The sequence below is a fragment of the Podarcis gaigeae genome (assembly GCF_964106915.1).
Source record: "Podarcis gaigeae genome assembly, chromosome: 16".
Taxonomy (NCBI): domain Eukaryota; kingdom Metazoa; phylum Chordata; class Lepidosauria; order Squamata; family Lacertidae; genus Podarcis; species Podarcis gaigeae.
Genome location: NC_139693.1, coordinates 18,808,772 through 18,836,685, shown reverse-complemented (window position 1 = coordinate 18,836,685; position 27,914 = coordinate 18,808,772). Strand labels below are relative to the sequence as shown.

At 47.8% G+C, this 27,914-nt stretch overlaps 1 protein-coding gene across 1 annotated transcript; it reads left to right on the top strand.

Moving 5' to 3' along the window:
* Positions 1–9: 9 nt before the first annotated feature.
* Positions 10–27,428, top strand: NCSTN (nicastrin). Its single transcript, XM_083717202.1, has 17 exons — positions 10–368; positions 4,622–4,726; positions 5,055–5,178; positions 6,652–6,770; positions 8,356–8,501; positions 9,229–9,379; positions 10,145–10,251; positions 11,574–11,726; positions 14,821–14,925; positions 16,505–16,576; positions 17,508–17,683; positions 22,045–22,147; positions 22,390–22,485; positions 23,610–23,697; positions 24,273–24,418; positions 25,070–25,285; positions 26,703–27,428. Exons 1-17 carry the CDS (start codon positions 263–265, stop codon positions 26,823–26,825), a joined length of 2,136 nt encoding a protein of 711 aa, XP_083573328.1. The 5' UTR covers positions 10–262; the 3' UTR covers positions 26,826–27,428.
* Positions 27,429–27,914: the final 486 nt, after the last annotated feature.

Here is a 27,914-nt window from a genome sequence, read left to right as displayed (position 1 = left end):
AACCATAGATTACAAACGGAAATGGGGAGGGAACAGCCTTTCTGAGAAAAGAGCGCCTCCTGGGGGAAGCGAAGGAAAGAGCCTCCAGCAAAGAACCAGTCGCCGAGGAGGACAAAAACAGGAAGGGCGCGGCTGCCGCCTTAGACCATAGAGGTGGCCTACGACTAGACCGTCTCCCCCTCAGGTCGCTCGCGGTGGGAGAGCGGGGCAGAGCGTCTTCCATGACCCTCGAGAAGGAAAGGAAGCGGAAGCCGCCGGCAAGATGGCGGCCGTCGAGGAGGCGGAAGCGGCGACCAGCTGCGGGCGGATGATGAGGGAAGCTGAAAGGTGGCTCCTCCGGGGGCTCCTTCTGTGCGCCTTGGCGGCAGGTGAGGCAGCATCCCCCCCCGCGAAACCTGGGTGGCGGAGGCGGTGGGACCCCCGGGTCCCTCGAAGGGGTGTTTCGTGCCTCTGCGGAGGCTCGCCAGAGCCCTAACCTGACCTTGTCTGAGAGGAGCTCGGGAGGGAGCCGCCTGAAAGCCGAGGGAAAGCAAAGGCCTCTCTTTCTCGGACAGGCGGGTGTTCCACAGGTGCGAAGTGTCGTCCATTGGTCATTAGAATCGCGGTGAAAGAGCAAATGTAGCTATTGGGTCTCTGGTGAAGCGGTAGGAAAACTCCCCCCCCCCGTCCCTAAACCATTTTCGGTAAAAGCTTCGTTGGGACCAACCCAAATGTCACGAAAGCGTGGGGAGCTTTTAAGTTCTCCAGCTTCCTTCACTAGGCAACCCGATGCAAAAAAAGAAGAAAAGAAGTGCGTCTGTGTGTTAAAATTTAGGAAAAACATTAAGGGGGATGTTTTGGCCATGAGGTCAGCTTGTAGGCTTTGTTCCAAGACGGGAATTGCAAGCAGAATAAGCCCCTCCCAGTTGGTACAGGATTCTGTAGTGGAGATGCAATAGTCGCTCCCTGTCTTTGGGGAAACGAAAAAAAAAGAAGAAGAAAAAAAGAACTGAAGTCTAGCTGGTAACCCAGATCAGTATTCCCATAAATTTGTGGGGAGGGGGGATGTCAGCTACTGCATCCTCATCCCCAGACTCCCAGATGTACAGAACTTTACATCTGTAATACCAGGGAGGGACTTTAGCCTGCAATCTGATATCATGGAACTCATTTCACAAGTTGATGACTTCATGCCTACAAGTTTTTTATTTTCTTCACTCCCTGCTTTGCAGTAACCTCTAGCTGAGGGACTCCACTGCTTGCCAAGCTTTGTGAGGTTTTATGCCAGCAACTCATAGAAAAAGAAAAAAAAAACAGTGCACAATGATTATTAAAATGGCTGGCTCATCAAGAAAGTTTAAACAGCTCCATAGGCCTGATGATATGAAAAGAGCTCTAAGAGATACCTGAGAGTCAATAGAAAACTTGTGGAATCTCTGCTGGAAAAATGTTATAGAGCATGGGACCTCCCAACACCAAATGCCTGACTTCTAGTTGGAGTCAGTTGGGACTCTTAACATGAGGGCAACTAAAAATGATCATGTTCATAGTTTATTATTTATTTACAAATGCAATACAATGAACATTAAAATCAGTTAGAATGATAAAAATCAGAAAATTCACTTAAAATGCCTGCTGGAAAAAAGTCTTCAGTGGGTGCTGGTACTTTGGTGGTGATGGCTTCCTGCCCTCAGCTGGTAATGAGTTCCATAAAATTGGGGCCACAATACTAAGTAAGTGGTTGTTGGTGGATATGAGTTGCGCACTGAGCATATGGACTGAATACTAAGTCCATTAAAAAAAAGCAAAAAAAAAATTGTGTGTGTTTGTGAAAGCCTGTTGGGCATCTGTAATACAGGGACAACTAATATTGATCACATCAATAGTTTATTTAAAAAAAAATGACCACATATAGAAACACAAGGCATTGAAAAGTAAAATGGGTTAAAATCAGGAAATTCAGTCAAATTGCCTACTGGAATAAAGTATTCAGTAGGCACTGGAAGTTCAACAAGGAGGGGGTCAAACTGACTTCAACTAGAAGGGAATTCCATAAAATTAGGCCACAGTACTGAATGCATGGCTCCTGGTGGATCTGAGCCATGGGGGACTAACAACTATTCCCCTGGAGATTGGACAAGGATACAAGAGATTATGTATCAGACTAACCTCAACAACATAAAAGTGATTGCTTCCATGGCTCAAAATGGGTTTCAGGTGAAGACAAACAGGGGAAGTGCAGCCCTGTTGATTCTCCCAGGTATCTTAGTAGTTTTCAGTTCCATTTACCATAATTTCCTGCTGTTATGGCCACATGTCTTTCTTCGCTTTAGTGGTTCCATTTATTTTTGAAAGCAGTTGATGCTTGGAGATTGCTGTTTTGCACAGTCGCCTTTGACTTCTCAGATACCACAAAGTTCCATGTGGTCTTGCATAGTTCTTAATATCTAAATAAAATCTTGAGTCAAATCACCAGTATGCTGTCCTCCCATTATTTACTTTAAAGGAGGCCATGGAAGTAATAAACAGGTATCTGTAGTTAATTTTAGAGTAGATGAAGGTTAACAAACCTATACTTAATCTAGACTGGACACTAGTACTATGAGGGACTAGGAGAGATCATTGAACCTGTTCTGGATGGGGATGCTGCCCTCTTGAAAGAGCAGGTTATACAGTGTAGGAGACTCCTTCATCCTTACTTTTCCTGGATGCCCAGATGGTGACAGTTGCTAGGAGTGCCTTTTTATCAGCTTTGCCTATGTCCTTTCTCTAAGAAGACCAACTCACTTTCAGTCAACCATGCGTCAATTACTTCCAGATTGGACTTTGAAGACAATGATAGAAAACCATTCAGTTGTTCTAATTTTCTACCTGCATCATGCAGCTGTTAAAAATAGAAGAGCAAGATCTGTAAGCAGAGGTGGTAGAGCTTCACAGCTTTTTTCTGTGCTTAGCATCATATTTCGGGAGACTATGACATAGGATGGCTGGAAGGAAGGAGTGATACTGGATGTGTGTAAAGGAAACCCTGAAGTGCAGTGTTGGGGGAGAAGGGATCCAGCTGAGGTTTTTCTAGCCTCAACCAATTTGAGAAGCAGCAGAAAATCTTTCTGCCTTGGAAGTGAAAGCAAAGATAAGTCAGTGAAAGTTGGCTTCATAATGGGCTGAACTTAAACAAGTATAATTTATTAAATTAGAAGGTGTCCCTAATAGGATAGGAGGTTGCCGTAGTAAATGAATGAGCAAAAGATGGATGGGGATTGAGGGATGGAGATACTGTTAGTCACATGCTTTTGGTGAATGTAGCAATTGTATCGTGGTTTAGTTGTTTTGCACATGACGTGAAGAATGTTCAAGGCTAGGGTCGTGTTTGCTGCTTCACTTTTTCATTTGTGTACAGTGCCATGGGATGGGAAAAATTGTTTAATCAGTTCATTAGCAGCAGTGAATGGGTGCCAGTTGCAAATAGGGGACCTCGGCAGATTCAGATTTTACTTGTGCTTACTGAATGCAAATAAAATAAACATGCTAAGTTAGTTTACTCTTTAGGTTTCCGCATCAGAAAACTTTCTAATGCAACCTGATTTTTTTTTAAAAAATGCAAGTTATCCTAATTTGCATAAGAGAAATTTCCATTTTGGAGTTTTCCAGGAAAAAAATCCCTGATTACATGTTGGATTGGGGATGGGGCATGTTTGCAATACTTTGAGGATCTGTTGGTTGCTGATTGGGGTGTTGTGAAAGAGGACTTCAAGACTCCACAATGTCATCTCATTGACTGCTGGCTCTGAGTCGCTGAGATAAAAAAAGGCAAAGGGGAGAAGGGTTATTCCATCCCTCAGTCCGTCTGCTTGATCGGCATTGATTTTTCCCTAGCCTGCTATGAGGCCCGCAGTCTGCATTTCCATACTGGCTTGGGGAGGAGGCTGCTTCCTTCTCTCTGCAGCCCACATGGAAATTAGTCTTAGCAGGCAAGTCTCTTACATGGATTTATTTACAAGGCAAGATTACACTAGCCCAAGGTCATTCATAGTTTGTGACAGAGTGGAGATTTGAATCCAGGTCTCTCAGGTGCTGTAAAGACCGTGCCACACACTCAACTGTGAGGCGCAGCCAGTACTTAAAATGGCCTAGGGGTAGCCAACATAGCGTTCCTCAGACGCTTCGGGCCAATACTACCATCAACCGCACCCAGTGCTTGGTGGTGGATGGGAGTTTTGATCCAGAACATTTGGAGGTTGCTATGTTGGCTACTCCTGAGCCACACCATTTCAGTGAACTGTCAAGGAAATGAGAGCAGCCCTTGAGTGGGGACTGCCGAGAGGCTGCCAATTGGATGGCTTCCTAGCAGAGACACTGTACTAGTGGATTTCCAGCATCAGTATGAGGTGGGACTAGATGGCCTATAACAGGCATTGGCAAACTCGGCCCTCCAGATGTTTTGGGACTACAACTCCCATGATCCCTAGCTAACAGGACCAGTGGTCAGGGATGATTGGAATTGTAGTCCCAAAACATCTGGAGGGCCGAGTTTGCCTATGCCTTGCCTATAAGGTCCCTCCCAACTCTGTGGTTAAGCCTGTATAGTCGAGGCCAAATTGGGATCTTTACATCTGTGGTTTTTTTCTCTCTCTCTCCACAGGTGCAGGCTGGTGCAACTCTGTTGAGAGGAAAATCTACATCCCGCTGAACAGGACGGCATCGTGTGTCCGCCTCCTGAACGCTACTCATCAAGTTGGCTGCCAGTGTGAGTGTATCCCATTCTAATGAATTTTTGATGTATATGTGTGGTGTTTTAGAGTTGAAGAGGACAGCCCCTGCTGGGTGGGGTTGCAATCTGAAATTCATCATGGGAGGAACAAGCAGAGGAAGGGGAAGCAGGAGTAAACTGGGGAAGAAGCGGTAGTTATTTCAGTTTCATGTACTTAGTCTTATTTACAGCACAGCTTAGAAGCTAGCTTGGGGGCGGGGGGGGGGCGAGTTCAGTGCAATTACCAAGCAACAGAAAACTAAACACCCAAGGGAGCTATCTGGTGAGAATGTTGCATTAGGGACCTCTTCCTTTCTCATGGCAGCCTCTTTGAATGGAGACACCGGAGTCATCCATGTAGTGGAGAAGAAATCTGACCTGAACTGGGTGCTGAAGGATGGGCCACATGCCCCTTACATGGTGCTGCTAGATGGATATCTTTTCACCGGGTAATGAACCATTCCCCCTTGCCACTGCCCCCACAAAAAGTGCCTAACTTATTTATTGTGCTTGTACCACTTGTTTCTGTTAGAAAATCTCAGAGAGGCCCCTGGGCTGGAAGGAACCATGAGGGTCATCTAGTTCAGCCTCCTTCAATGCAGAAATCTTTTGCCCAACATGGGGCTTTAGCAGTGTTTCCGCCATGTGTGCCTTCCACCTGTTCTTGGGTCTGTGGCAGAGTTGATGCTCAACAGATCAGTGTCCGCAGAGAGTGAAATATTTCTCTTGCATGCAAGATGTTTCACATCTTCTCTCCCCCTCGCCTGCTTCCAACCCCTTCTTTTCGCAGCTTAGCTTTTCCTGTTCTCAATTGTCATTGCGTTGAGTTTGTTTTTAGGTTTGTCTGTGTGTGATCTTGCATGGTACCAGATCTCATTTAATAATGTGAGTTTTGGGCTGTCTGGGTTGGAGCTCAGGGGTAGAACAGCTGCTTTGCATGCAGAAGGGTTCTAGATTGAGTCCCAAGCATGTGCAGATTGGGTGTATCTCCCTTGACTCCTGCTTGAAACTCTAGGGAGGCAAAGCATGTTATGGCAGGCAGTGCTGAGCTACATCATTGCTCTTCGTCTGCTTAGTTAGGACCAAATACCTGATTGCGGCCTGATCTAACGTGAGTTGCAACAGCAGCACTACCACTATGCAGATAGATGGCAAAAAAAAAAGAACTGGTTCCCCAATGCATGATTAAGTTTAAAGGTGTGTCTGAAATGGTTGGAAGACTGCTGAGGCAGAGGGACAGATGAAACTGGCTCAGTAAAATTCAGCTTCCTGTGTTGTTCCTGTGCACTGCATAGACAGTTGTGGTCATGTGAAAATCCTGTGATAGGCAACGTGGTATTTCTTGTGGGAGTAGCTGAAAAAAAGGACTTGGCGTAGAAATTTCTCACAGCACACGCTCTTTAGATTCTCGAGGGACTGTGTGTGTAAGCAAGAGTGTGTGTGTATGTATGTGGAGTGGCCCTTGGGCCAAAGAAAATGGGGGATACAGAAAAGGGTGGTGTAGTTGAAGAGTTCATGCCAGTATCGGTGATGGGAAGGAGAGAGTTAATGATTAAACTCTTTTTCATTAGGAAAAATAAATGAATGAAGATGGTTTATCAGGACCAGATGGCATTTAACACCCAAGTGCAGCCTTGACTTCCTGTCATTCTGCAAAGCATTAAATAGATAAGGAGGAAGTTACGCATTCCAGTTACTTAAAATTGCTTCTCCCTGTGAAGGGGGGGGGACACAGAATGTGGCTAAACTCTCTCTCCTTTTATGATTTGTTACACGCGATACCATGGTTTTTGTTTGAAGTCTCCCCTTTTGTGCTTGGCCACTTAAGTGCTGTAGGCAGGCGATAACTAGCTAAAATTTTAAAACAGCCCCCGCCCCCCTGGAAGGTCTGTTCATCATTTTTGTGTTTCTTTTCTCGACAGTGATGTAATGCAGCAGCTGAAGGGCAGCTCCCGCATCTCTGGCCTTGCTGTAGCCATCTCCAAACCCAGTCTCTATGCAGGATTCTCTCCTGGTTTACGATGCCCCAACGATGGCTTTGGTAAGGAAGGAGCTGGGTGGCGGTGGGGAGAGAGACTTGCCTGTGGGCTACGCTAATTTGTGGAGAGGGGACTTCTTCCTGCTGCAAGTCCTCTGAATGGCTCACATGGGTTTATACTGGACAGGATGGGGAAAACAGCAGCATTTGGCTGGCTAGATTTCCAGCCAGATACCTTGACTAGCCTTACCTAATGTCATTATAGTGCTTTCTTGATGTAGACCAGCCTTTGTCAACCTGGTGTCTTCTAGATGTTTTGGACTAAAAGTCCCATTGGCCTCGGTTAGAACAGCCACATGATGCTGGGGTTGATGGGAAGTGTGTAGACTTATTGCAATCCTGAATCAGCATCATCACTGTAGGTGTGATGAGCATGAGAAGGGAGGGGCTTACTTTAAGGCAGAACTAAGCATCTGAGCATACTTTCCCCCTGTCTTTTCTCCCAGTTTTTCCTCCTTTCCTCTTGCCCTCTTGTCCCAACATTCAATTCCTCTTTCCTGTGCAGTGGTACCTCGTTTTACATATGCTTCAGGTTACATACACTTTAGGTTACAGACTCTGCTAACCTAGAAATATTACCTTGGGTTAAAAACTTTGCTTCAGGATGAGAACAGAAATCATGTTCCAGCAGCGCGGCAGCAGCGGAAGGCCCCATTAGCTAAACTGGTGCTTCAGGTTAAAAACAGTTTCAGGTTAAGAACGGACCTCCAGAACAAATTAAGTTATTAACCCGAGGTACCACTGTAGTTTGCTGCCTCCTCCAGTTAACAGGAGATTTAAGCCTTTTGCCAAAGTAAACACCAATGAAGGCAGGGTTGCAGATGCAGCACAGCCCAGGCAAACCACAGAGAATCAGTCAGGACCTATATCAGGACCTAATTATCCAGAGGCAAAGTCTGGCAACAGCCCAGGGTCAGTGTCACAGGGAGTTCAGACAAAGTAACGAGATAGCAAGGCAGGGATATTAGAACTGGAGAGCAGGAGCCAGAAGCCTGTGTTGTTCCCAGCAGCTGAAAGGCTCAGGAGGGAGACCTTATATACCCCAACCTCCTAAACATACCCTAAAAACAGCTGCTGGGAGTGAATGTTGACAATGGGTCAACATCACAGTCTTGGTTGTGTGCTTTTGGCACTGGCATTCTCAAGGACTTGAGGGGGGGCAGCTGTATCTCCTCCTCTGACCGTTTTAGTGGTTCTTCAATCCAGAAAGTCTCTCAAAGGGATCCTCAGCATTGGATCTGGGGGACTTTGCTTGTTCCTCAAGGTCCTTGACCTGCAGGTCACCCTCTAAAGGCTTCATGCCTGGTACCAGGTCAGGGATAGGCATGACACCCGGCCCCTGTCCCCTCCTGATCCTCTGTCACTAGATAGTTACCCAACAGCAGCCAGGGACCCTTTTTTTCTTGAGACACTAGGGCAGCTGGGACTGTCGCTGCAAGAGGCTTAACAATCACCACCAGAAAATGTCTTGGTACATCACAATACAGACGGCTTTTTACTAGACAGTCCTTTTCGAGGCGACATGGGTATTTCCTTCTGAACGAGACTGATTCAGCAGTGCCTTGACTCTTCCCACTTTTTCCTTCAGGTGTCTACAACAGCAGCTATGGCCCTGAATACGCTCACTGCAACATGACCGTGTGGAACCCCCTTGGCAGCGGCCTTTCCTACATGGATTTTGGTTTCCCCATCTTCCTCCTTCAAGATGAGAATGAAACAGAGGTCATTAAGAAGGTACTGCAGGGGACGGGGGCAACCTAGTCAAGATGGGCGTGGTACAACTAATAAAATTGGTGATGTTATTAATGTTCACAGCAGTCTTCTTTCCTATGGAGAGAAATAGTGAAGGAAAGGCAATCTTTTGCCTTTGATTTCCCTCTTCCTTCAGTAGCTCACTGTGCTTCCCCCATCCCAAATCAGCTCCAGAAGATCGCAGCCCTCTGCTGGAGATGCAGTGAGGTCAAGGGTATGTTCTTTCATATGTGGTGGACCTGTAAAAGGGTAAAAAAGTATAGGGAAATAATTTATAATGAGTAGGGAAAAGTGTTTAAATGTACTTTCTCCAAAAAACCAGAGTCCTTTTTGCTGGGGATAATTCAGATGGAAATTCCCAGGTGTCAAAAAAGTTTATTTATGTACGCTACTACTGCGGCCCATGTTTTGTTAGCCCCAAAATGGAAAACGAGCGAGGTCCCAACTAACGAAGAATGGCAACTTAAACTGATGGAATATGCGCAGATTGCGGACCTAACTTGCAGCCCTCTGGAACAGCATGGGATGTGGCATGGGAATTTTGCATGACATTAAATGGGGGGAAATGTCTCCCTGCCTCTGTCCACAGAAGACTGTGTTGGAGCAAAGAGCCTCCTGTGAGCAAAGGGAGACCATGAAATACAACCGTAAGGAACACATGCAAATGAGTCTGATGAAGTGTCCCACCTTCTCTGTTTCCCTCCTCTAGTGCTACCAAACCTACAACCTCCCTGCCAACGGCTCCGACCCGCAATACCCGCTGTGTGCCATGCAGCTGTCCTCCCACATGCACGCCGTGACCAGCACCGTCACCTGCATGCGGCGCAGTGCCATCCAGAGCACCTTCAGCCTCAACCCAGGTGAGACAACAGGGCCGGTGTGGGGGGAAGTGTCCCAAGACGAGGCTGAAACCGCCAAGCTGTGCGTTAGGAAATTCGGGGCAGCGTGGTTGAAGGAAGATACTAGCAGACTGAAAGGTGCTCTGAGGAGGGTGGCAAAAATGGCAAAGGGCCTGCGAGCCCCGTGAGGAAAGGGTTAAGGAGTTGCGCACGTTCAGCCTAGGGAAGAAATGTTGAGAGGCAATGTGATACAGCCACCTTCAAATATACGACAAGCTGTCTCTTAGAAGATGGAGCAGATTTGTTTTCTGTTGCTCTAGGGAGGCAGGTTCACAAGCTCACTGACACCATGCATATTTTGCATGTAGAACTGTATTGGACAAGCTGATGTTTTGGACTACAACTCCCATCAGCCCCATCCCCAGTCAGTGTGACTCTGCTGGCTGGGGCTGATGGGAGTTGGAGTTCAAAGCATCTGCAGGGCACCAGGTTGGGGAGGGCTGATGCCGAAAATTCTGGATTCAGGTGGTGGTGGTGTTTTAAAAGGGGGGTGGGGATCCTGGCTGCATTAAGTTGGATAAGACTTCGATCTCATTTCTCCCAGCTAGACATCAAATATAATTTCAAAGTTTCAAATGGTTGTTTCAAAGCTGCTTTGAGGGGTGACACCACAAAGATAGGCTGCAGCACATGGTGGGGGGTCAGTCAGTCTTCCCAGGCCAAGGAATGACCAGCCAGTTTGTGCTCCTTGCGCTTTGTTGAGGTCACTTTCTCCCTCCGCTCCAGAGGTCGTCTGTGATCCTCTCAAAGATTACAACGTGTGGAGTACAGTGAAGCCCATCAATGAGTCCGAGAAGATGGACCCGGACAGTGTCATCATTGCTTCCAGTCGGGTAGGTGTTGCACACGTGGAGGCAGGGGGCTCTTCTTGCTTAGAGCAGAATCCATATTTACGCAGCCCTGATTGGCTGCCCTTGTGTCAGCTATGAATTGGCTCATTCCCCCCACCCCGTTCTCAAAACTCAGCTGTTGCACAGTACTGACTGGTAGGGAGTAGAAGGATTTTCTCATGTGACATTGGGTTGTAACTACACAGAATTCTAGCAGTTATGTAAAATGGATTATTGTGTAGATTGGGCAAAATCAAGTTTCAAATTGGAAATTGTTGTTAAACATGGTCCGTATACAGATAACACCCATTAAAGTAATTTAAACGGGCCGCTTTGGGTTTAAAATGAGAAATCATTATTTCCTAAATACTACATCACTTTGGGAATCCACAGTATGACCCTTTAAAAGATGTTTCCTTAAAAACGTAAACACTGTCACCTTCCATGAAATTGTTCTTGTTTATTATAGACAGAATTTATAGGCTGCCTTTCAGGGCATAACCTTTATTTTTATTTAGTGGAATGTCTAGCTTAACACAAAAATAGATTGTGCGTGATTGTAAGACATCAAATTAATAAAATGTTGCATAGGATATAGTAAAACAGCTCAGAATCTCCAAATCCAGCTGCAGGAAAACACTGGGTGAGATCCACTGTAGCATGAGTGGATGTCTCTGCACCTACCATGGAGTTTCTCTTCTCATCTGCCCTGCAGACCCCACCCCACCCCCACCCCAAATCGGCACTGGATCTGAGAAGCTGACTAGCAGGCTATCCCTCTTAAAAGGTCAACTGTTGTCAGTCACAAATGTCTTTTGTTCAAAGAGCATAAAAAATGAACAATGGCTCAACTTTCCCATTCTCACAAAAGCATTTGCAGTTCCATAGTTGTTGATGCCTCATCACTCTGTGTGGTGTTTGTTCTTAGAGGAAATGTGCCTTAATGCTGTTAAATAAGATTCACAACTATGTGGATGCTTTACTTTGACTTTCAAATATATTGATTAGCTGGTCCTTGCAACAGTATCGGGAAGCCATCTCCACTCCCCTGTTTCAAGTGCCAAATATATGTTGGGAGCTGATAAACATACAGGCGGGAGGGAGGTAAGACACAAAAATTAAGGAGTCTGCCCTAAACACAATGGCCGGTGAGGGGTTGTTGTGGTGGGTTTCAAGGCTCCTGCCTAAGATTTCCTACCCCTGCTTTGAAGATTAAAGCCAGCACTTTGAATTGCCCTTGGAGACGCAAAGGATGCATGCAGTCAGGGCAATGGAAACGGTGAATTTTTGGACCTTCCTGACTCTCTCTCTCTTGCTTCTGGCAGATGGACAGCCACTCTTTCTTCTGGAATGTGGCCCCTGGGGCAGAGAGTGCCGTGGCGTCTTTTGTGACTCTCTTGGCGGCAGCCGAAGCCATCCACAAGATCCCTGGAGTTCAGACCTTGCCGAAAAACATCATGTTTGTTTTCTTCCAGGGGGTAAGGTCAGGTCTTGATTTTTCATGGCAAGCGAAGGAAGCAGCTTCCCTTCAGAAGGGCCCGGGTCCAGGCCCCAGCAGCTTAGGTTTGGCAGGAAAGGGCAGTGATAGAAGGCCTGCTTTGCATGCAGAAGGTCCCAGGTTCAATCCCCGAGGGCATCTCCAGGTGTGGTTGAGAGACACTCCTGTCTGAAATCCTGGAGAGCCCCTGCCAGTCAGTGTAGGCAGCACTGAGCTAGATGGACCAAGGACCTGGCTCTGTATAAGGCTGTTTCCTATATTCCTAAAGGCCCTTCTGGCCTTGGAGACAGTGTTAGAAATTCCCCAGGTGCGTTTTGCGACCGGCGTGGGTCCAGTTGTGACCCCGTGGAGATCTCTGGATGCCAGGTTGGCAACTGACTTCCATCTAGCTGGCCCTGCCAGCTTTCTTAAGCAGGTAAGCAGAAGAGCTTATTCACTGTGTTTATGTCCCACCTTTTCCTCCAAGGAGTCCATGGTTCACCCCCCCACTCCTCAGTTAAACCCTACAACAGCCCTGTGAGGCTGTGACTGGCCCAAGGGCACCCAGTGAGCTTCATGACTGGGTGGGGATCTGAACCCTCATCTCCCAGGTCCTAGTCCGATACACTGGCTTCCTAGAGTACTTCTGCTATGGGGCAGCTGTATAAATTAAGTAGGTGAATAAAGATGGGGAGAGCAAAATGTCACTTAGAGTAGGATCTAAAATATTTTCCATGAAGCTTGAATTCTGGATTGTTTTTAATGTGTTGTAAACCATCTTGAGTTTTATTCTTTAAAATAGAAAAGCAGTATAGGAATGAAAAAAAATATCGTCATCGTCATCATCATCAAATTTCATTGTAAAAAAAGACACCTAGACATTCCATTGTGGTGACCGTAATCTGGGTTTATTTCTCCAAGTTTCTAACACTGCTTGGGAGAGCTGCTGCCAGTCAGTGTAGCCAATACTGAGCTAGATGGACCAAGGATAATCAGACTCAGGGTATGGCAGCTTCCGATGTACTTCAGGCTGAAAGAGTGCTCCCAGTTTCTGCGTTGGGAATAGGAATCGCATTGGTGGCCTTTGTTATTCTCAGCTGGAAAACGTAGCCATTGAGCCCTGGAATAAATGTATTTATCCCCAGAGAAACGAATGATCAGTGAGGCAGATGTACCCAAGCTCAGCCCCTCCAGGGAATTAGCCAGCGATGTGGATTTTGCAGAAAATGTTCTGATGCTCTTAATCTGTTGGGATCTGATCTAGCATGTTTGCTTTGACTGATATTTAGTAATCAAGAACTAAAATGTATGTCAACTTAATTTTAATGCATTGCATAAATTTCTCCGTAAAAGTTTGTGTAGTGAAAATCATTGCAGCTGAAACACTCAGGAAAAGAAAATTCAATAGAGCACATTTAATTCAGTTGAAACGTAATTCGAAGGATGGCATTCAGTGATAGTCATACTTGGAGCAAACCCACTGATATTGGCGAGCCCATGAATTTTGGTTGCTCTACTCTCAGTATGACTTGCTTGTAGTGCTTTTGGTTGGACATAATTTTTGTTGGGATCTTTATTAGTGTTTTAGGACCTGGTAACTCAGTATCATAGATACTTCCTTACTTTGTTAATTTTTTTTTAAATAAAAGGCATTTAAAACTGCATACTAACTGAAGACAAAGAAGCAGCAAAGCTAGGGAAAACTGTTGCCTGAGCCCCCAGGCAGCCCCACCAGTTAGAGCTGAGATTGTGCAGAGCTAGATGGACCAATGATCTGACTTGGCAAAAGAACAATCCCTGGCCTCTCCCTTTAAAATGGTTCTGGAAAGCCACTCCCAATTAGAGGGCAGCCCTCTGTGTGGTGCTGGGGAGCATAACTCAGTGGTAGAACATTTGCTATACACAGAGCTTCAGGTTCAGTCCCCAACTGTATTATCTTGGAATGGCAACCAAAAGACCCCAGGAAGCTGCTAATAAGTTGAAATGAAAGTACATGGTTCTCTCTATTGAGACTTCTTTCCTGGGTAGACTTTTGTAGCTTCCTTTTCCCCTTTCAGTCTGGGGAAGGGGAGATTTTTCCCTTGGCTGGGATTTAGCTGGCCAAGAATGGTGGAAACCAGGTTGGGTGTTAACATCAACGCGTGTTCGAATCTTAACATTAGCCCTGATGGATCAGGCATGGGGTGTGTGTGTGGTAAGGTCCACCTATCCCGGCATCTTCATCCAGCAGCAACAGCCAACCAGATACTCCTCAGGAAGTGCCAGAGCACGGCAGGAAGGCCGGCTCTAACTCTTTGTCCCCCAGCAACGGGTATGCGGAGGCCCCGCTGCCTCCGAACATAAAACATCACATGGAAAGGATTAAAAATATATGCACACTCTGGAGCAAACCAGTTTTAATTTCTGGGAGCTGGCAGCTGTGTGAAGCCAAGAGGATATTTGGAAGGGGAGGGGGCAGATGCGAGAGGGGGGGGGAACCGATGGTTAGCAGCTGATGTTCCCCTCCAGGCATCAACATCGAAGGGCCTCATTTGCTCAGCGCTGTCAACTTTGCAGTGGCTTCCAAAGTCCTGTGATGTCTCCATATGATCTCCCCACCCAGTGGGGGAGCAGTGGGAGGGGAGGGGGTGAGAATTGGCAATGAGGACCTCCCTCCAAAGCCTGCAGAATTAGCTGTTGGGAAACCAGTAGTTTTGATGCAGTATCTGGCACTGTTAGGCTGTTCAAAATACTTTGCACAATAAACTTTACAATGATCCTGCAAGGTAGGTTGGTGTCGTTACCTGCTGCGCTGCATATTCAGAGGGGGGAAGGACAGTACCTTAATTGTGGTTAAGAGATTGAGCTGTGAACCTAGAAGCTCCAGTTCAGATCTGCCATATAGTTGGCCTCTGGTAAACCCCCTCCTTCCCTCTCTCTACCACCTGCAAGATGGATGTGTAAATACGAGCCTGATTTCAAGGTGGTTGCTGCAGCAGTGCCCATGTGCTCTATAATAAATGCTGCATCTTCTTCCAGTCATTATGGTTGCAGCTGAGGCTGGGTGGCCAAAGCTTGCTTTGTGACCGTTTTTGAATTTGCCTTCCCCTCTCAAGGAGACCTTTGATTACATCGGCAGCTCACGGATGGTTTATGACATGCAGAATGGCCACTTCCCAGTCAAGCTGGAAAACATCCATTCCTTTCTGGAGCTGAGTCAGGTAGGGATGTTCAGTTCAGTTCTTCCTCTGCTATAAACTCAGTGGCTTTTCCTTCTCCATCTTGCTGCAATGTTTACCCACTTCCATGTCCCAGAGTGTGGATTCTGCATTTCTAGGCATACGGGTGCCAACTAAGTAATAATATTTGTGGAGCAGGGAAGGATTTCTTGATTTTATTGTTTTACCTTTTTGAGGGTTGTCGTCGTTTCCACAGTCAAGCAGTGTATAGATGCATTTAAGTAAATAAGAAAACAAAAGGACCAGAGAATATGAAGTCTGCAACATGAGATGCCTCTGACACAAATTGTGGCAGCGGGGCCTCGCATCTGACCTGCACCTCACACAGCAAAGACAAAAAAATAATGATTTCTTCCTTACACTTCGCCCACCCCCAAAGGCCTTCCAGTGTGTCACATCTGTCAGAAACATCCTGATTTATAGTCCAAAAAAAAAATTCCTTCCAGTAGCACCTTAAAGACCAACTAAGTCAGTTCTTGGTATGAGCTTTCGTGTGCATGCACACTTCTTCAGATAAGAAGAAGTATCTGAAGAAGTGTGCATGCACACGAAAGCTCATACCAAGAACTGACTTAGTTGGTCTTTAAGGTGCTACTGGAAGGAATTTTTGTTTTGTTTTGACTATGGCAGACCAACACGGCTACCTATCTGTAATCTGATCCTGATTTATAGTTTGCTAACATCAAGGGCAGTCTGTCTTCATGCAGGCTGGAGTTCAGGTCCACCTGCCTGCAGGGGGCTTACTGTCAATCCCTGAAGCCCCCTGGCCCCATTCCCCCTTCTCCTCCAGCCCTCCCTCTCTTTCATTTGGCCCCGTGTTTCTCTCCATCTCTCAAATAACCGTTCATTGGTTATTTAAAGGCATGCAGGGGTCCCAAGGCATGTGTGAAGGGATATAATGCCGTAGTCTTGCAATGATGTACCTGTGTCCTGGGAGTGGCAGGACGGGAAGTCACTTGGGGACATGCACATCCCAGCTCGGCCGCCTTGCGTTCCAGCACAGAGGAAAGGCAGGATGCAAACAGTCCAGGTGGAAGGACGAGGCAACTGGGCTGAAGGCCATGTTGTTCTCGAGGCCAAACTGACCACCTAAAGCAGGGCTGGCTTAACTAGGCTACTCCCTTTTTTAAAATAATAGAAGCTTCCAAGCTCCACCAATGGGTATTTAAATTTGCGAAGCAAGAGTTTAAACCCAGGAGCTCGGAAAAGTTAAGGCATAATTAAGAAGTGCTCATTGATTCTGAGAGCTTTCTCTTGCTCAGTCCAGAGTGGCACTTAAGGGCCTCTAGTCCAAAATTCTTTGCAAACAGTGGTGCTAGATAAGCCGTTGAGAGTGGCCGTTTGCTTCTCCCACTCTGGACGGTAAAAAAACCAACTCTCTTTTCCTGCCCAGACAGCAAACCCTTGCCATTTGTATTTCCATCTGTTAGGCCCTGTTTCAGCTCCTGTTGGTCAGGCTTTCTTGGGGGGGGGGGGGTCTTTCTGCCTGCTTCCCAGACAGCCTAAGTTACCACTATACTGCTGCCACCAAGTGGGATGACGGGTGCTCCTTCTGTTGCAGGTTGCGCTGATGGATAACTTTGATCTGTGGATGCACACAGATCCTGTATCGCAGAAGAACCACTCTACAGAGGTAAGGGTGCAATATGCTCTTTTTTTGGTTCTCAGGTGGCGCTGAGGGGCAATTAGGCTGTTCAGGGTGGGGTGGGGACCTGCTTTGTTCTCCTCCCAGGCCACTGCTTTCCGCAATCATCCCCAAAGCATTGCCTGCTTTGCTCTTGACGTCTGTGTGGCCATGTTGGTCAAAGGGCAAAAGCTCTGCCTCATGCTCTGGTTGTCTTTCCCCTCAGCTGCGGCCGTCTCCTTTTGTCTGGCCTTCCTCTGTCTTGCCTTCATCCCCCGCATGCCTGTCCATTGGTTCACCCCTCTCCGAACACCAGACATGCAACGCCCCTCCTGGCTTCCTGCCTGTGCCTGAACCCAGCACAAGCACCTTGGTCCTTGCCTTCGGAGCCTTGCCCTGTTTGGCCTTTTACCCTTGGCACCCTAGAGGTCCCCTGTGTCTTCAAAAGACTCCACCCTTGTTCCCATGCCTCTGAGAACAGTTGCATGATGCCAAATCTCCCATTTCCTTGTAATCCCTTTCCCCCCTGAACCCTTAGACTTGGCCCATTGGTCCTCACCACATCCTGAAACAAAGTCTGTGCAATGGAACTGAATTGTGTCCCGTGTCCAAAGTTTGCATTGTAAGCCCATGCGGCAGGGATTTGTCCTTTTAGACCTGCGAGACCTCCAGTCATTCTATATAAATGACAGTTCCATCACGTCAACGTGTCTGGTTTTGCAGTTGCTAAATTGGGTGAGCAGAGGCCGTTCTCCAGTTCTAAGCTGCAGCAGACAGCTTGCGTTTGCTTTGCTGCTGCTGTTGTCAAGTCGGGTTTATTTATGTAGCCTTTTCCTTGCAAATGCTGCACCTCAAGTCGGGTTTGCAACAAATGCATCTTCATAACCATAAGGTGGTCTCAAAAAGGAATGTCGTCACCGGTCTCCTCCTTATTTCTTAGGAAAGCATTCAGAACATGGTGCAGACCTTGAAAAACAACAGCGGAGATACCAGCATCACCATGCAAGTGATTGGCGCCTCCCAGCCCCTCCCTCCGTCCTCCTTCCAGCGATTCCTGCGGGCCAGGCAGATCCCTGGCGTGGTGCTGGCCGATCACCGCTCCACCTTCAAGAACCGGTAAGCGGCCCAATGAGCCCTGCCCTTCACATTGGCTGCAAACTGTTCATGTTGGGAGGGTTGGCTAGGGAATGTCTTAAAGAGAGTTGCAGCAGTTGCTGTGCACGAGAGCCGCTTTCCTAAAGCTCTTCCTCCTCCAACCCTGGTGCATTCCCAATGAGTTTTGCAGCACTTCAGTTAGAATTCTGTTCATCCAGTTCGGGTTTCCTGCCCTCCAGAAACCCCTGCTGCCTACTTCTCTTCACAGGCTGCCTTGCCGAAAACCCTCGGCAGCCTGGGAAACCTTCATTTCTTAATTCAGAGGCAGGGCCGTACCTTGGCAGCGCCAAGGATGTAGGCTCGGGGTGTGTGCTTAAAAATCACACCTCTGCACTTTGGTTCAGAGTGGCTAGGAGCCTCACCTGTCCATCCATGTGTTCAGGTAGGTGGACCATGTGTAAGAGAAGGAAGGGAGGCAAAGCAGAACACACCCAACCCCATGGCTGCAAAGTCATCACTGACAGAGCGCAAAAGGCAACAAAAAGCAAACTTTCTGAGTTTCCAGTCCATGGCCTCTCCAAGCTTCAAAGGCACCAATACATCTTCTTTCCAGGGGCACAAGGGACGGGGGGCACCAATACAGCTGCTTGCCAAGGGTGCAAGGGAGCCTGGATATACCTTTGTCCGGAGGCCCTGGTCATGATGCTTCACACAGACTTCTAATTCTTCCTGCAAGCCATTCGCTTTTTCCAAAGAGTGGCCCATGGGCAGCCCAAAGGGCATTTTGCAATGCAGACAGGAGTGTCTGTTTCTAGCTTGGGCTTGTTAGCCAGCTGCCACCTTTCATGGCTTTAGCCTTGCCACAGTAGTATATCCTCTGGTAACCTCATGCTTGCAGTGTGCTATACTTGGGGCTGCCTCTGACAGTCCATAGGCTGCCTTTGGTGCGGAATGTGGCTGCCAGACTGTTGGCTGGTGCTGCAGAATGGAATCTTGTTCCATGGGAAGGGATGGTGCGTCTCTGTGGATACCTGTGCTCTGCATGCAGAAAGCCACAGGTTGAACCTGCGGCATCTCCATGCTGCGAATATCCTCTGAAGAGTCTGTGTCAGCTGCCAATCAGGGTGAATAACACTGAGCTAGTGGACTAGTGGTCTGTTTCAATATAAAGCAGCTTCCTATATTCCAACGTTAATCACTAATACAAGCTGTACTGCCTGCCTCTTCACTACCAAACACATTGTAAGGTGTTCACCATGGTGTATAAAGCCCTACAGGGCTTGTGATCCAAGTGTTTGAAAGAACGCCTCTCCCATTCCCTGTCAACCTTGGGCCTTAAGATCAGTGTGGGAAGCCCAGCTTGTAGTTCCATGGACTGCTCTGGTTAGCGATGCAGCAACACAAGAGCAGGGCCTTTTCTGTCACAACTCCCTCAGTTCATTTCCCCCACCTCCCAATTACAAGGCTTCTAACATCACATGAAGGCATGTGCTTCCCCCGTTTCAGGCCTTGGGAGACAACTATCGAACGGATCTTTTAAAGCCAGATTAGTTATTGGTTTTATGTTACATTGATATGTAGCCTATATGGCCATATATTATCTGTTTTTCAGCATCACAATATATTGCCCGTTAAACATCACGATAAACAAATATATCACGATGTCTGATATAAGGATGGAGCTATGTAGAGGCATTGGCTGGCTTCAAGGTTTCCCCTACATTGCGATTTTTGCATAGCGCGCGCACACGCACACACACACACGCATAATGATTTGCAATATATTGCCAGATCAGTAATTATAAAGCCGATATTGCAATATGAAAATCAAACTGGTTTGGGATGATATATTGTTATATTGCTGAGCCCTCATAGCCTACTAATATCCTGTTGTGCATTGCTGTGAGAACCTTTCGGTTATAAATACAATAAATAATAACCCACCCAGTATAAAGCGGTGGACAGACTCCAGAATAAAGTTGAAGTTATTTAGCAGGTTCTCAGGCAGAGCTGGGCCTTGGTGTTCAAGATCCAAAAGAGAGATTTAATGTTAAACAAGAGAGTCTCTCCTTCCCTTTCTCTATTTTGAAACACCTCTTTTTCCCTACTAGTGAAAGTTGCAGACTTCTTTTTTTAAAAAATCCTGTGCCCTAGGGCTGCATGGAAATGGGGCGAGATCCTGCCCATTGGTCAGTTCTGTTCTGCATAGCGGACTCACCTGCTGGGAAGCTGCACAGCTTCCAAACAGGTTGAAGAAGAGTCTTTGCAAAACCCTTTTCTGACAGTAGCCAGTAGAGGGGGTTATGGCCACCCCTTTGCACGAGGAGTGAGAGGGCTGGGGGTGGGTGAGGATGCTGGGAAGAGCATAGCAGTTGTGTTTTGGGGGAGGCAGAGGGAGCAGACGTGTGCTATGTAATTAAAGAGGCGCAGCGTAATTGTTCTGACAGCCACGAGAAATCCAGTTTTGTAGCGCAATGTTTTCCTGCAGCTGGCTGGCAGCCAGAGGTTAGCAAACAGCAATTGAGCGTTCAGGGAGGGCCTCATCTGTTCTTCAAGGACTGCTTTAAAACAAAAACAAACATGGGAAGGAGTGTGTTTGTGGTGGCCTGAGGAAATCCAGCTGTTGCAGGCACCGGGCTCTACCCTGGGCCCTTCAGCCTGTGCCGTGTGCACCCAAACGCATGGTTGCCATGTTCTTTCCCAACCCTTAACCAGAAACCCCTGGGAAAAGAGGCAAAACCTCCCCGTTTGGCTCCCAGTTTGTCACAAGAATGTAAGAAGAGCCTGCTGGATCTGGCCAAAGGGGGGCCATCTAGTCCAGCATCCTGTTCTCACAGTGGCCAACTAGATGCCTGTAGGAAACCTGCAAGCAGGACCTGAGCACCAGAGCCCTCTCCCCTCCTGTGGCTTCCAGTAGCTGATATTCAGAAGCATTGCTGCTTCCAGTGGTGGAGGCAGAGCACAGCCATTGTGGCTAGTTGTCCTCCATGAATTTGCCCAATTCTCTTTTGATGCCATCCAAGTGGGTGTCCATCGCTGCCTACTGTGGCAGGGAGTTCCATAGCTTAACTATGTGCTGCATGAAGTAGGACTTCCCTTTATCGGTTGTGGATCTGGCAGGCTGGTCAGCAGCTTCTGCCCAGCTCTGTGTTGAACCCGCATGCAGTTTCTGCTACCACCTTGCCTTTGCTCTGCCTTGATGCCCTCCCTGAATCATCCATCCACTTTGCTCTTAAAGCCATGGAAGGTTGGCTGCATCCCCATGCCCAGAACCTGCCTCTCAGCGGGCCTGGTGCCATGGCGAAGGGACAAGGCAAGCAGCCTCCTAGCTGGGAATTTGTTCACTGAGCAGAAACCGTTCTCTCACAGCCTCCTTCAAAATGGGCAGAATGGTTGCAGAGAGGTGGTTCAACGGCTTAGGCAGTATGATGTGGCCCGGTGTGCTTTTGCAAGGCTTCAGTTGCTGAGCCTGTTTCTGAAGAGGCAGCAAATCTGGTCATTGTATTTCAGATTAGAATTGCAGAGATACAACTGGTTGGTTGGGTGGGTTGTTTTTTGCGGGGTGTGTGTGTATGAGCACCCATAGCATGCCCCTTTTGCCAGCTTCAGGGATCTAAGTCAAGCCAAGATCATGGACTCCTCCTTTTCTTTTCTTTTCTCTCCTCCCTCTTTTCTTTACCTCTGCTAAAGCTTATTATTTATATATTATTTGTGGCCCTCCAGCACAACCAACTACCCAGCTTCCTTTGCCCCACTCGGAAAGCGTCAGCCTTTCTGCTAGAACAGAGTTTCCCAAACTTGGGTCTCCATTTGTTTTTGGACTACAATTCCCATAATCCCTAACCACTGGTCCTGCTAGCTAAGGATGATGGAAATTGTAATCCCAAAACAGGCCCAAGTTTGGGAAGCCCTGTGCTAGAGCGTTCTGCCAGTGGCCCTGTGCCTCTTCTTGTCGGCAGCTGACTCTGCCCACGTCCAGGTCTGGCCTCTTGAATTCATGCTATTTTGGGTAGTAGGGATGGGTAGGAGCTGTTCCTTTTGCCCCACCCCGTGTTTTGACCTTCGCCCTCTCAAGGTTTGCCGGCATCCTTAAGCAGGTTGGCGGAACTTCTTCAGAAGCGTGTTCCCGGTGCGAGTTGCATGGACTTCTCTTCTCCCTCCCGCCCCTGCCAATAAACGGCCTTGAGCTCATCAAACAGGCAAAGCTGCAGAAGGGCCAAGTTAATTACAAAGCCTCATTAAACGCTTTGAGAAGGAAGGGGGCAGGAGGCTGGATTCCCCCCCTCTCCTCCCCCAGGAGAAGCCTCCTGGCACCTGCTCCAGACACCGCCTGCTCTCGAGGGCCCCATTGTGCCCTCGCCAACCTGCCTTCTCTCTTCCAGCTACTACCAAAGCATCTACGACACATCGGAGAACATTCAGATGAACTACCCGGAGGGACTGAGCCCAGAGGAAATGCTGAATTATGTGACGGACACGGCTAAGGTTCAGTGTGCTGTGACGTGGCGGGGAGCGGGGAGCGGCTCCCATCTGTCCTTCCAAAGACTTGAGAAGGGGGAGGGAAGAGAGAGTCATCGTAACTTCGCATTGTCTTGAGCTCTCGGTGGTTGTCATAGAGACATGCCAACAGCGCACAGGCAGGAGGGTGGCTGGCCTGCGCGCCATGCACTCACCAAACTTGCCCGTCTCGTATTAACCTGGATCCCCTCTTCCTCCCTTTCCTACAGTCTCTGGCAGATGTGGCCACTGTGGTTGCCCGCACACTCTACCAACTTGCAGGAGGAAGTGGCAACACCTCAACTGTTTGGGCAGATCCGGCAACGGTACGAGCAGACAGGGGTCCAGGGTCCTGGCACCAGGCCTGAGATCTGGCCTTTCCCCCCTTCTGTCTGTGTGTTTGTGCGCGCGTGTGCATGCATGCGTGTATGTGTGTCCCTCTCCATGTTGCATCAACAGAACATGCATTGCTTCATCTCCCTGAACCAGCCATCTTCACCACCACAATCACTTTTTTTGGGGGGGGGGTCCTTTCCCCTCATCCGGACTGAAGCTGTATGGATGGTGCTCTGACCACCAATGACTAGCACAGAGCAACCCCACCTTGTTCAGTTGCACCAATCAGTCTCATTTGGATGGAATGTGTGCTTTGTGGAATTTCTTCTGATATTATTATTATTATTATTATTATTATTATTATCATCATCATCATTATCATTATCATTATCATTATTTGTACCCTGCCCATCTCACTGAGTTGCTCCAGCCACTCTGGGCAGCTTCCAACGTATATAAAAAATATAATAAAACATTAGACATTAAAAGGCTGTCTTCACATGTCTTCTAAAAGTTATATAGTTACTCATCTCCTTGCCATCTGACAGGAGGGCGTTCCACAGGGCAGGTGCCACTACCGAGAAGACCCTCTGCCTGGTTCCCTGTAGCTTCACTTCTCACAGTGAAGGAACCGCCTGGAGCCCTTCTGTGCTGGACCTCAGCATCCGGGCTGAACAATGGGGATGGAGATGCTCCTTCAGTTAGTTAGGCAGGAAGGGGTCAAGTGCTTACATCTCCCCCTACCAAAAAAGATTCCCATCTCCATAATTTCTGAGCAGCCCCACCCTGCTGTTAGTCCATCAGGCAAGCATTGCCTTTCAAGCCTGCCTCTGCAGCCGTTGGGACAGGTTGGAAACATCCCTTTTGCTTTTTTCATGGGTAGGCTTACTAAATTCCTCACCATTCTCCTCTACAGATATGAAGTCCTGTAAGACAGCCTCCTTCCAGTTCTGGTTAGGCAAAAGGGCAGGTCCCCAATAAGCACATGGTGAGCTTCCTGGCTGAACCCAGGTCTCCCAGTGAGCCAGCCCAGCCTTTTCTGTCTGCTTCTGAATGGCCCCAACTCAGCATTCTGCACTTGAGGCCCTGACTCAATGCTTTATCCTCTTTCCAGGTCACACACATGCTGTACGGCTTCCTGATCCAAGCAAACAACCCCTGGTTCCAGGCGATCATGAAGGCAGAGCTCAAAGCCTTTCTGGGTAAAGTTGGTCTGGGTTGCACATGATGTGAAGAGAAAGGTTTTTCCTCCCTCGTAATACTAAAACTCGGCAGCACCCAATGAAGCTGCATGTTGGGAGGTTTAGGGTAAAATAAAGTAGTACTTCCACACAGTGCGGAGTTAAAAGTGTCGCTGGATTTAGCAATGGGCTCAGAAGGGATGTAGATGTATTCTTGGAGGGTGAGGCTATCGGGCTGCTAGCCATGAGAACTGCGTCCTGCCCTCAGGATCTGAATACCGCTGGGAATCACAGGTTATGAGAGTACTGTCATACTCAGGTCCTACTTGCAGGCTTTCCATAGGCATGTTGGATAGTTCTGTTCGTAGAGCATGCATCTCGGTTGTGGGTTTGAGCCCCACGTTGAGCAAAAGATTCCTGAGTTGCAAGGGGTTGGGCTAGATGACCCTTGTGGTCCCTTCCAACAGCCACAAGAATGGGATGCTGCGGTAGGTGGGCCTTTGGGGTGGGCAATGCTGACTTCAGGGCCCGGTGCCTCTACCTGCCCAGCCCCTCTTGAAACCTTTCCCTCCTCTCCCGCCCCAATTTCCTCCCAGGAAACGGACCCCTCCAGTACTACATCGCTGTGAATAACCCCGTGAACTCCACCTACATTGTCCAGTACGTCTTGGCCAACCTCACAGGCACCCGGCAGGAGAACGTGACCAAGGAGCAGTGCCAGGAGCTCAACAAGAACTCCAAGGTGTGTTTGCTCATCCCACTCTTTTTCGAGATGCAACATATTATTCTGCTGCCTGCAGCACTTTTGATTATATTACTTTTGCATTTATGTCTCACCCTTGTGGTTCAAGTTAACTGTATTGTTGATCTACCTTGGGCTCTACTGAGGAGAAGTGGAATAATAGCAATAAACACGCGCATAGCAATAAACACACGCTGCCATCCCAAATCAGTACAGTGGTACCTCAGGTTACATATGCTTCAGGTTACAGACTCCGCTAACCCAGAATAGTGCTTCAAGTTAAGAACTTTGCTTCAGGATGAGAACAGAAATCGTGCTCCGGCAGTGCAGCAGCAGCAGGAGGCCCCATTAGCTAAAGTGGTGCTTCAGGTTAAGAACAGTTTCAGGTTAAGAACGGACCTCCGGAATGAATTAAGTACTTAACCCGAGGTACCACTGTAGGTTTGTAAGAACTCCTGTAAGCGACAAGCCCAGACATCAGGCTTCACAGAGAGCACATTTTGACCATTTCAACATCAAAAACCCACCTTGTTCAGAAAGTCCCAAACCCCCAGCTTCGCAGCAACACTCTTTGACAGTTTTAGGAGTCCACCTTTGGCTGGAACTTGCACCTGAGTCTCTGCTTCCATTACCCCTGTGTTCTCTCCACAGCTGTACGACTACTCTTGGGTGCAGGGTGCCCCGTACCCAAATGCCACATCCCCCCGACAGCCATACTGTGTCATGTCAACAGTCCGCTTCAGCCAGGCTTCCTCCCCGGCATTTGAGCTCCAGCAGTGGGGCTCCACTGAGTACTCCACGTGGACAGAGAGCCGCTGGAAGGAGCTCCACGCCCGGATCTTCCTCGTGGCCAGCAAGCAGCTTGAGGTGAGTCCTTGGGCCCAGCTGAAGGGCCTGGAAGCAAAGTGGTTCTTTGCTGAAGGTGCAGAAAGCAGAGCTTGGACCCAGAGCTCTCTGGACATCTCAACAGTTTGGGGGCTCATGAGGCTTGAGCCCAGGTCCCATATCTGTGCAGAGGAGGTGGCAGAGCATGCACTTCATATGCAGAAAGTCAGGCTATGACTTCTCATATTAAAGGGATCTCTCGGGCAGGGAAGAGCAACTGCCAGTTAGAGTAGGATGGATGGACCAAAGTGTCATGCGTCCCCAAGAGGCATCGTGGAGCGGCTGATCAAATCAGGATGGGGTGGGCGGTGGGAGCAGCCTGCTGAAGAGGCAACTAAGGTAGTTAACACCACACAAATCCTAAGATGGTCAGATAGCACCTTGTACACCTCCTTCCAGCAACTCCTGCAGCCATGCTGATGCCAAATGCATTGCTCTGCTTTCCTTTGGACTACAAGAGTGAGACCTCCACACACACTGCCCAGGCTTGCACCCCAGAGAGGTCATTTCAGAATTGCAAATGCAGCAATTTGACTTCACCCCCAGAGATGCAATCCATTGGCTCTCAAGAGAGATGGATGCCCACAGAAATTCCCATCTAACGGGATCCAAAGGTGTGTGCTACTTGTTGGATCATCTTCTCAGCATCTGAACCCTTTTTGCCTGTGTCCTGATTTCAGCATTAAAGGTTCCGGCAGAAACCGTATGCCAAGACAGACAGCCCTTAATCCACTGGTGAGAGTCAGGACACACATGGAAGACAGTTCGCTGCAGAATTTGGAATTCTGGGTAGCAGTAGCCACCCCTATTTTGCATGCAGAAGGAGTAGGGGTCAGTCCCTGGGATTTCCAGTTGGAAGCATCTGGGGCAGCATTGCTGGGCGAGGCTTCTGCTTTGGAGAGCTGGTCAAGGCAGACTCTGAATAAGGCAGCCCAGCAGAGGTCATATCTCTAGGGAGGCCAATGGACAGGGCAAGCTGGATTTCTGCCATCTGTAAAAAAAAAATGTGCTAATAGGCAAAAGCAGGGGAAATTGTGCAGAATTCATTCTGGATTCTGCTGATGGTGGAACTGTTGTCCTGCTGCCCCTCTGGCTACTGAGATTTCAGCAGGCTCGTCCTCCTTTCAAGCCATGAAGACTAGCTCCTTCACTTTTAAAAAAATCACATCTGAGTCTTTTGGGGAATAAAATTCTGCTCTCCTGTGGAATTCCCTCTGTGAGTCCCCTCCCAATAGATTTACTCTCCTCATGTCCCAAGAGATGCACTCCCTATTTCAAAGATGCTCCACCCCCTCCAAAAATAAATAAATTCCAAGAGTTGCTTTTGGGCTCCAGGGCTTTGGCCACAGCATTCTTTCTTCTAACAGTCGTTTGTTCTGCCTTCTCATTCTCTCCGCAGATCATCACGCTTATCGTGGGCATCGCTATTCTGATTGTCTCGTTCGTCGTCACCTACTTCATCAACGCCAAAGCAGATGTGCTTTTCACCAACCCAGGAGACTCGGGAGCCGTGGCGTATTGAACTCCTAGCACTCAAAGCCGGGCGAGACAGAGAACGAACTTTGGGATTGCTGGTAGAACAACACTGGAGCCTCTTCTTCCCTGATTGATGTGGATTGTGGCACTGAAAGGAATCTCACTTTTCTCCCCACCCCACTGCCACCTCCCCTAAAACAATCTTGTACTGAAAGAAGATGCTGGCGATACAGAGATGATTTTTCTTCTTCCTGCAGGGGAGATATTTGGCCAGATGTCTTTAAACTTCAGAGAAGATACCTTTCCTGCGAGGGCACCTGCTACACACTTCTGTGAGAATAGGTGGTCAGATACAGGGGGAAATCTTCTCCAGGGGTCTGTGCAGATGAGAGGGTTTTCCTCAGTCTCTTTTGTTCTCCCTTTCCCTTTTTTATTATTTTAAAGATCCAAGTTACCTAAAAAGATATTCTCAAATCATTTGGTCTGTATGTGTATCAAGATGCAAATAAAAGAGGGAGATCAGGAGGCTGGAAAGGGGGAATTGGGTGTAAAATATTTCTTTTTTTTAAAAAAAAAAAGAATTGGAATTTTTTTGTACATATTCTATAAATAGCTTGGTATAATTAAAAAAAAATACTTGCGAATTAAATCCGTTGATCCCATTGGCTTTAATATCTTCCTTCCCTGGATAACCAAGGGAATCAAAGAGTTCGTGCAAGGCAGAGAAAACGGTGGTCATCTATTTTGTGTGGTGTCTATAGAGATCTGTTGAACTGGAGGAGGGTGTGTGACTTATGCATAGCCACCAAGGGATATTCTGAGATGACGACACTGCCTTGCGTAGGGGAAGGAAGGCTTGACCCGGGGCTGTGTGAAAGTGAAGTGAAGAAGAAAGGAAGCTTTGGCTTCCAGAATAACTCTGGTTGGATACTCACTTCTGGCTTAAATGAGAGCCATGTCACCCGAGGTCCAGGTACATAATCTGGTTGTAGTGACATGACCATCAATGAAAATGCAAGAGTGGTTCATCATCTGCCAGAACAAATCCGTGTAAACTTGGCATTGCGTATGGATCAGCTCCGATGTCCCAAAGTTTCCCATGGTGCATGGTTGAACTTCAGGATCCTACGAATGG

Bases quoted from the DNA above. Each gene is read 5' to 3' on its own strand.
- NCSTN (XM_083717202.1), top strand. From the start codon at position 263: ATGGCGGCCGTCGAGGAGGCGGAAGCGGCGACCAGCTGCGGGCGGATG. The intron at 16,577-17,507 runs GTAAGGGTGCAA...CTTATTTCTTAG, and splicing joins AGAAGAACCACTCTACAGAG to GAAAGCATTCAGAACATGGT. The intron at 25,286-26,702 runs GTGAGTCCTTGG...TTCTCTCCGCAG, and splicing joins TGGCCAGCAAGCAGCTTGAG to ATCATCACGCTTATCGTGGG.